The sequence below is a fragment of the Musa acuminata genome, chromosome BXJ3-2, assembly GCF_036884655.1.
Source record: "Musa acuminata AAA Group cultivar baxijiao chromosome BXJ3-2, Cavendish_Baxijiao_AAA, whole genome shotgun sequence".
NCBI lineage: Eukaryota > Viridiplantae > Streptophyta > Magnoliopsida > Zingiberales > Musaceae > Musa > Musa acuminata.
Window position 1 is genome coordinate 22,007,084 of NC_088350.1, and position 9,785 is coordinate 22,016,868.

Below are 9,785 nucleotides of genomic sequence, written 5' to 3' on the forward strand. Positions count from 1 at the left end.
TTGTTTTAATATAATTTTTAATTTTATTAAATCACGTAGTTATTACACGAATGTAAATACGAGATATATCGACTACATAATAATATTTTGCTTCCCGTCAACTTGACGTGTGTACGTACACACACAGACGCGGCCACGGTGGTCGATCAGTGGCGGCCGACGAAGTCCTTGATGGCCACGATGAGCTCCTCCGTCCTCTTCGCGGTGGTGGGGTCGTTGTCGACCGCGAACTTGTTGAGGTAGAAGGAGTGGCTGACGCCGCCGCTCACCAGCACCTCCACCTCCTGCCCGGCCTCCTTCATCGCCTCGCAGTACTCCAGGTTGGTGTCGTGTATCAGGTCGCGCTCCGCCACCGCCACCAGGAAGGGCGGCAGCCTCACCTGCTCCATCGGCGGCGCCGCGTCCCCCATCGGGCACGTGAATGGGTGGTCCTTGGTGGCTCCCTGCGGCAGCCCCAACGCCAGGAACTTGTCGAGCATGTCGAGCGTGAAGAACACCGAGTCGGCCTGGAGCTCCAGCTCGGAGCGGCTTCGAGTCGAGCGGACGAAGCCCGGTTGGAGTGGGATGCCGCCCGCCACCCTGAGCGGCGACCAGAACTCCGAGTCTTCCTCCCCGGCCCGCGCCGCCACCAGGTGCACCAGGTTCCCCCCGGAGCTGTCGCCGATGAGGAACACGCGCGAGAAGTCGGCAGCAGCGCGGAGCAGCCTCTCAGCAGGATCACTGCCATCCCGGCCGCGGGCGAGCCTGCGCAGGCGGAGGAGGGCCGCAAAGCCAGCGTCGGCTGCGGAGGGCATGCGGTGCTCGGGGGCGAGGGGAAGGTCCACGGAGACGACGGCCGCGGGGACGGCGGCGGCGAGGCGAGAGTAGAACTGGTGGTACATGAACCACGAGAAGTGGCTGATGCAGAAGCCGCCCCCGTGGAAGTGGAGGAGGATGGGTAGGGGCTTACTGCTGGACTCCGGCAGGTAGAGGCGGAAGGAGGGGTAGCCGGGGATGTCGTGGAGGGTGACGCCGTCGCGAGGGGTGTCGAAGGGCTGCACCGGGTTCATGAGGAAGAGTGCCTCCGGCGGCCCGGTCCAGGTCCGGTCGACGGTGCCGTCGTCAAAGACCCGCAGCCACCCGGAGACCTCGTCCACCACCCGTTTGCGTGTCATCTCCTTCACAACCATATCGGAACCAAGGAAAGCAATGCACTCACTCTACACCAACTGCTGTAATGGAAGAGAGAGAGAGAGAGAGAGAGAGAGAGAGAGAGAGAGAGAGGGTCGAGGTGAGAAGGGAGGGGAAAGGATGGAGGGGTTTTATAGGGCGATGTTGTGGTTGATTGCTTCCTTGTGGTTGTTCCATGGCAATTGCATGGAGGTTTTGAAGACATTAGGTGAATGGTTATTCTACAGCACAAGTCAAGTAGCAGTCAACATTTTGAGCAATTGGTATTCTACAAGACAAGGACGAGAACAAGTAGGTCAAGGTTTGGGTTGCATGGAAAGTTCATATGTCATGTATCATTTACTACATATAATTAATATGAGGCCGCCAGGTTTGGTGAATAGCAACTCCCATATCATATTATCCAACATGTAACACTGAATGTGAGATCAATCTTTTTTGATTTGCGTCTTCCCAGCAAATTCTAGTTAGATGCCATGAGAATCTTTATCCTACATTTTCTTCCTTCCACAAAGCAGTGGAAACAGTCAAACCATTGACTTGGACATGTCTTCATTGACAAGGAAACAATTCTTTGACTTGAATCACTCGAAACTTCATCCTACTCTTCTGGAATTGACTTGAAATTTTGTATCTGTCCTTCCACCCGAAAATTAAAGTTTGTTTCTTTGATGATGACAAGCAACGGATGCTAACCTTCTAACTAATCAGCACCTGTAGAAGGCCATTATCAGTCATTTTGACTATGGTGTCCCAACTCCTCACGCTTCAACTCCGCCTACCTGCAACTGTGGTGAACCCTCTCTCTCTCTCTCTCTCTCCTTGTTAAGTCAAGATTCTTCATGATCTTGTAAAAAGTTCTCAATATATTGTTTTCTTTATTCATGATCAATATACGATGCTTTCTTTAATCATCCATCAAGCTTGCTTGAATCACTGCTGAAACTTCACAAGTAGAAGACTTTGGTCACGTTGACTTTGGTGGGTCAACTTCTTTTCCCTCTTTGTATCAAAATGAAAAAACTTTGAAAGACCAACATGCTGGGGAAAAAACATGTTAAAATGAAATATTCTTTTCCCTCTTTGTATCAAAATGGGTTCCTCATCAAAATACTATCTTGATATCAAAATGAAAATATCAACCAACACAACACAAATAATAGAGCAAAAAATCAATCACATAGTAAAAGTGAAAAACCCAGAAAAATCATGAGACCGTAATCAATCTCAAAATTTCACTATCAATAGTAATAATAACATGTTTACAATAAGTCTTCTCTAGAATAACTAGAGAATCACAATAACATCAAGATCATATATCTTGGCTCAAGAATAACATATCTTATATCTCATCAAAGGAGAATTCTAAGTTTCACAAAATGAATATAGTAGGAAAGTACCTTAGAGAGGGTAAAATGTAGATCAACACCGTTAGAATTGTAGAGCTTACTGTAAGAATTCTTCACATAAAATTTGGGCCAAAACTGACCACGTTTGACCACCGATCATCAAGCACAAATCTCAAAAACCTTTTTCTCGTTTTCTCTCTCGACGTCGCCGCACACGTTCATTGTGCACATTTACTGCACACGCTCGCACCTCTCTCTAATTTGCTGCCTTCACCTTTTTGCCCTTTCTCTCTTAATTATTGATTTGGGCTTATGACCCAAATTATCTCCTATATAGGTTGGACCCAATAATTCTCCCCCTCCAACTCATGGTGGACTATACTAAGCCCGCTCTTTGTCTACATGCTTCAAGCTTCTCCTTAGGCAAAGACTTTGTCAACATATCTGATCAATTCTCATTAGTATACACTTTTTTCAATTGTAATTCTTTCATCTCAAGCACATCACGAATCCAGTGATATCTCACATCAATATGCTTGGATCTAGAATGGTATATTGAATTTTTGGAGAGGTGAATGACACTATGACTGTCACAGTAAACAGTATATTCTTCCTGTTTCAAGCCTAATTCCCATAGAAACTTTTTATCCATAAAGCTTCCTTGCAAGATTCAGTAATTGCTATGTATTATGCTTCTGTGGTTGATAGAGCAACACACTTCTGTAACTTAGACCACCAATAGACTGCTCCTCCTGCAAATGTCATCAAGAATCCCGAAGTGGACTTCTTGGAATCAGTATCACCTGTCATGTCTGTATCTGTGTACCCTTCTAACACAGGTTCATCATTACCAAAATATAAACATAACTTGAAAGTACCTCTTAGATATCTTAATATCTATTTCACTACTGCCCAATGTTCCTTTCCAGGATTAGAGAGAAATCGACTGACAACTCCAACTGCATGAGCTATATCTGGCCTAATACAAACCATAGCATACATCAAACTGCCTACTGCAGATGAGTAAGGCACTCTGGACATTTCTTCTTTTTCTTTCTCGCTTGTCGGACATTGTTTCGAACTAAGCTTGAAATGACCTACAAGTAGGGAACAAACTAATTTGGCTTTACTCATGTTGAATCTTTCAAGAACATTTTTAATGTAAGTCTCTTGAGATAGTCAAATCCTCCTTTTCTTCCTATCACGAAGAATCTTCATGCCAAGTATTTGTTTCACCGATCCCAAGTCTTTCATGGCAAAAGACTTACTTAGCTCTCTTTTAAGCTTTCCAAGTTTTCCAACATCATGGCCAACAATTAGCATATCATCAACATATAGTAGTAAAATAATAAAATCATCTTCTGAAAATTTCTTCATAAACACACAATGCTCAGATGTGGTTCTATTATACCCTTGGCTCATCATAAAGGAATCAAACTTCTTATACCACTGTCTAGGTGCTTGTTTGAGTCCATATAAGCTTTTTCTAAGCTTACACACCATATTTTTTTTTCCCTTGACTTTGAAACCTTCTGATTGCTCCATGTAAATTTCTTCTTCTAAGTCACCATGAAGAAATGATGTTTTCACATCAAGTTGCTCAACTTCTAAATTCAAGCGAGCAGCCAACTAAGAACAACTCAGATAGAGAACATTTTCATAATTGGAGAAAATATTTCTTCAAAGTCAATATCTTTTTTCTGACTGAATACTTTCATAACTAGTCGTGTCTTGTATCTTTATTGTGAGCTATTATTTTTAGTTTTTAATTTATAAATCCACTTATTCTTGAGAGCTTTCTTCTCTTTAGGCAATTTTACCGAGTCATAGGTATGGTTCTCAAACAGGGATCTCATCTCTTCTTACATGGCTTTAACTCACTCATTTTTATTCTCATGTAGAATAGTTTCTTGGTAAGTTTCTGGCTCTCCCCCGTCAGTAAGTATAACATACTCATGTGGAGAATATCTGGTAGATGATTGTCGCTCTCTAGTGAATCTTCTCAATGGAATCTCAACTGGTGGTGGTGGTGCTTGTTCAGTTGGTTCAACATCATCAACTATAGGATTATCATCACTTACATTCTCACCATGATCTTCTTGTTCATCTCCTCCATGATTATCATGAACTACAGGTGAAGGAACTGGACTCAAACTCCAAGGAATATAAATAGAGGTTTCTGGCTGCTCAATATTATCACCATCATCAAACAATTGGTCTTCAAGAAACACAACATCTCTGCTTCTATTAATCTTTTTATTCACTAGATCCCATAATCTGTACCCAAACTCTTCATGACCATATCCCAAGAAGATACATGCTTTTACTTTACTATCAAGCTTGGACCTCTCATCTTTGGGAATATGAACAAATACTTTAAACCTAAACACTCTTAAGTGATTATAAGATATATCTTTTCCTCTCCATACTCTCTCTAGAACATCACCTTTCAGAGGAACTGATGGAAAAAGATTTATCAGATCAATTATAGTTCTCATAGCCTCCTCCCAAAATGACTTTGGTAACTTAGCATGGGAAAACATACACCTAATCCTTTCTTCAATGGTTCTGTTCATCTTTTCTGTCACACCGTTCTATTGAGGAGTTTTAGGAACTGTTTTCTCAAGCATGATACCATGGAACCTACAATAATTCTCAAAAGGACCCCTGTACTCGTCACCATTATCTGATCGAATACACTTTAGTTTTCTACCAGTTTCTCTTTCAAAACTGATATGAAACTTCTTGAAAACATCGAGTACTTGGTCTTTAGATTTCAAAGCAAAAGCCCACACTTTTTTAGAATAGTCATCAACAAAAGTAACAAAATAAAGAGCACCTCCAAGAGTTCTAGTTTGCATAGTACAAACATCAGTATGAACTAAATCAATAACATTTGATCTTCTAGATGATGGATATGTATGAAATGCAACTCTATGTGTTTTTCCAACTAAGCAATGATCACAAGATTTAAGAGATATACCTTACAACTCTAGTAAGAACTGCTTTCTAGCAAGAGTTTGAAGTCCCTTCTCGCTGATATGTCCAAGCCTCTTATGCCAAAGATGTATACTTTCACCTTTTTGAATTGCATTAATATCTCGTTTGTGTAGCTTAACTTCCATGACATAAAAAGAGTTAAGTTTCTTTCCTCTTGCTATAATCAGAGAACCTTTAGTGAGTTTCCATTTTCTTTCACCAAAATAGTGTGCAAAGCTCTCATCATCAAGTTTACCTGTAGATATCAAGTTAAGACGAATATCTGGAATATGCTTTACATCTTTGAGTATCAATTTGCTCCCAATATTGGTCTCCAAGCAAATATCTCCAATACCTACAATCTTAGATGTACTACTGTTTCTCATTCTGACATTACCAAAATCACCAGCAGTGTAAGATCTAAAAAAATCACCATGAGAAGTAACATGAAATGAAGCACCAGAGTCAATTACCCGTCCTGAGCTATAAGACTGACACACCTATCATCACAAACAATAGTGATATTACATTCAGCAGCAACTGTATTGGTCTCTTTCTCATTTTTCTTCATTTCATTCTGTTATCGCTTTCAAAACCTACACTCTTTCTTCATGTGACCTGGCCTATTACAGTGAAAACATTTGATATCTCTTCTAGACTTGGATCTTCCTCTATAACCATGTGGATTTCTGTTATGACTTCTTCCACGTTTTTCTTATTTTTCAGTAACAAATGTATTAGAAAAAGATTCACCCTGTTCTTTCCTTATAACATCTTTATTTAGCAAACTGTCTTTAACCATATCTATAGTTAGAGTTCCCTCTAGCGTGGAGTTGCAAATAGTCACTACATACATTTCCCAACTTTCTGGTAAAGAGCTGAGAAGTAATAATCCTTACATCTCATCATCTATATTCATTTTCATAGCAACCAACTTGTTTACAAGATTCTAAAATAGACTTATGTGCTTAACAATATTACCATCATCTTTATACTTACAAATTTATAAGTCTTCTGAGGAGAGAAATTTTATTTCCTACTGTCTTTTTCGCAAAGAGATTTTATAACATTTGTCAAACAACATCAGCTTTGGTTTCATCTGAAATATGCTCATGCAAGTTTATATCCATCTATCTTCTAATATAGGCAATAGCTTTTCTATGTTAAACTTCTCATTCTTCATTGTCCATAGTAGAAGGTTTATCTTTAACCTTGATAGGTTTATACAAATCTTTGCAATAGAGTAAATCTTCCATCAGACGTCTCCAAGTGGAATAATTTGATAAGTTCAATTTAATCATACCATCTGACTGTTCCATTTCAATCACACAAGAAAAACTATCACCAAACAATATGTTGCTCTAATACCACTTGTTGGGAAAAAACCTGTTAAAATGGAATATTATTTTCCCTCTTTGTGTATCAAAATGGGTTCCTCATCAAAATATCAACTTGATGTCCAAATAGAATATCAACCAACACAACATAAACAATAGAGCAAAAAATCAATCACACAATAAGACCAAATCTTTTAACGTGGAAAACCCAATGTGAAAAAAACCACGGGACCGTAGTTTACCTCATACTTCTACTATCAATAGTAATGATAACAGGTTTACAATAAATCTTCTATAAAATAACTAAAGGATCACAATAACATCAAGATCATAGATCTTGGCTCAAGAATAGCATATCTTCATCGTAAAGATGGATCTCATCAAAAGAGAATTCTAGGTATCACAAAGTGAGTATAGTAGAAAAGTGTCTCATGAAAGGTAAAATATAGATCAATACCATTAAGATTGTAGAGCTTACTGTAAGGATTCTTCACATAAAATTTGGATTAAAACTGACAACGTTTAACCACCGATCGTCAAACGGATATCTTAAAAACCTTACTTTTCTCTCAATATTGTTTTCTCTTACGTCGCCGCACACGTTCACTGCGTTTACGGTGCACGCTCGAACCTCTCTCTAATTTGCTGGCCTGACCCAAATTGTCCCAGCCTGTGGGTTGGACCCATGAAACCCGCTCCACTCTCTCTCTCTCTGGTAGATGCAGGACTTTATTGCATAGAAGGATAGCTCAGTTGTTCGATCTACCAACCACTCTATCATATGAGATTTTTTTTCCCACATGGAAGAATTAATCTTGTTCGATGTTTGCAAGAGATTCCAAATAATTGGGATATTATGATTTTATTATTATTGTATATGCATACTTGACAGAGTATCATAATCTAATTATAATTATTATACATATTTAACTAATCCTTAGTAACACATGAAAATTCCTAACATGCATCTAATTTTTTCTTCAAATTACCTTTATGATATTATCCTTTACTATTTAGGATATTAAATCATATTGCATCTAATGGTTTAAGCTTTTAGATGGAGTATTTTATCTATCCCTATTTCAAAAAATATAAGATTGGAACTGTTGTGCTCATTTATCCCTATTTAGCTCCATTTCTTTGCTTTATGTAGTCTTAGCTCACTTGAGACTAAACCGTCATCAAAATCGATAACATAGTTAAAACACTCTCATAGTTCATCATTAATATAATCCAAAAGCTTAATCGGTTTATATTATCGATCATCTCTAAGATATTTTATTATTATTATTTTATTAATTGATAATATAAGACTAATCCTTAGTTTTTATATTATCGATCGTCACTAAGATAATTTATTAAAAAAATTAATTAATTGATAATATAAGACTAATCCTTTGTTCCATCTCAAATGAATACACTAATTTAAGATTAAAACATGAATAAATAAAATGAGAAAATTTCAATGTTGTCTTTTGAGCAAAGATTAAAATGACAATGGAATCGACGTGTTTACAAACTTGAATTACATCAAAGACTGAATATTATTCCACTAACTTGATAAATTGATCTAAAATATTTAAGCTTAAGTCAATAATAATGACCCATTTTGCTTATTAACCACTAAAATCCTCCTTTCAACTCTATTTTGTAACCCTATCTATCTCATTAAAATTTACATTAAATTCATCAATGTGAATAATTTTTTTATTTTTTTATAAATTTTAAATTAAGATACTTTGACGTAGACATTTATGTTATTGGATCGGACGCACTTCTACTTTAAGGATCCAGAATGCCTTGTAATGCAAACCCGATCCGAACCAACGATTGCGGGTGCGAAACCCGGATCCGGTTCGCGCGTCTATAAATAGACCGGCCGCTCATGCTAACCCTCGTCTTCGAAGCGTCGTGCGAACCGCGGAAGCATCGGTGGGTCGGTCGGTCTGCCGCCTGTCGGAGGGAGGGAGGGAGGGAGCGAAACCGACCGGTTTCGTTTCTCGTCTCGCCTCCCCCTCCAGGTTTCGATTCGATCCGTCTTTAGGGTTCTTTTCTTCTTGGGGTCGCTTCTTTGCCTGTCGAAGGGAGGGAGGGAGGGAGCGAAACCGACCAGTTTCGATTCTCCTCTCGCCTCCCCCTCCAGGTTTCGATTCGATCCGTCTTTAGGGTTCTTTTCTTCTTGGGGTCGCTTCTTTGTACGGCGACGACGAGTTCTTGATTCGTGGATGCTTCGTTTTGGTTCTCGTAGTGGATGGAAATTGTTGCGGGAAACAACTGTATGCCGTGGTCTCGGGGCCGACATGGCTTGGTTCGGGTCCGAATGCGCGGGGATCTTGCGTGACGTTCCTCGGGCCAGTTGTGGTGGCCGGTCCCGATGGTCCGGGTGGGATGTAGCGTGGGGGAGTGAAGCCTCGCCGCGACGCTGGGAAGGTGCAACCTCGCCCTTGTTCCTGCACACAGGTCGGGTCGGAAGCTCGGCCTGACCCCTCCGACGATCAAGTTAGATGATGTGGAAGGAGTTTTTCTTAGTCAAGAAGTGTCCCCCCCCTCCGTTTAGAACTCGGGGGTATTTATAGGGCAGTTTAGTGTTACCTGATGTGCCTGCCTGTGGGAGGTAGGATCATACCTCTGATGGCATCTGACATTGCCATTGACGTTGCGTGGAGAACCGAACTGCCGTAGGGTATGGGCGAGCTTCGGTCGTTGTCCTTCTCTGCCTCGGTCAAGCGCGCGGGGTCAGACAACGATAAAGTCATTGTCTGAGAGCGGATTACATCAGCGCATGTCGAGTCAGCATTATTGCCCTTCTCCTCGGACAGAGTGGCGCCCAGGTGAGGCCGACGTCGTGACACGTTATGTCTCCATTATTATCCCTATCATATTCCCCCCCCCCCCCCCCCCCCCCCCCGGAAGAAGCTATGCGTCGGTTATTGCCATTGGAGGGAGTCTG

At 40.6% G+C, this 9,785-nt stretch overlaps 1 protein-coding gene across 1 annotated transcript; it reads right to left on the reverse strand.

Moving 5' to 3' along the window:
• Window positions 1–1,273, reverse strand: LOC135632109 (probable carboxylesterase 17). The gene has a single exon (XM_065140512.1). It carries the CDS (start codon window positions 1,167–1,169, stop codon window positions 147–149), a length of 1,023 nt encoding a protein of 340 aa, XP_064996584.1. The 5' UTR covers window positions 1,170–1,273; the 3' UTR covers window positions 1–146.
• Between the last annotated feature and the right edge of the window lie 8,512 nt (window positions 1,274–9,785).

Bases quoted from the DNA above. Each gene is read 5' to 3' on its own strand.
- LOC135632109 (XM_065140512.1), bottom strand. From the start codon at position 1,169: ATGGTTGTGAAGGAGATGACACGCAAACGGGTGGTGGACGAGGTCTCC.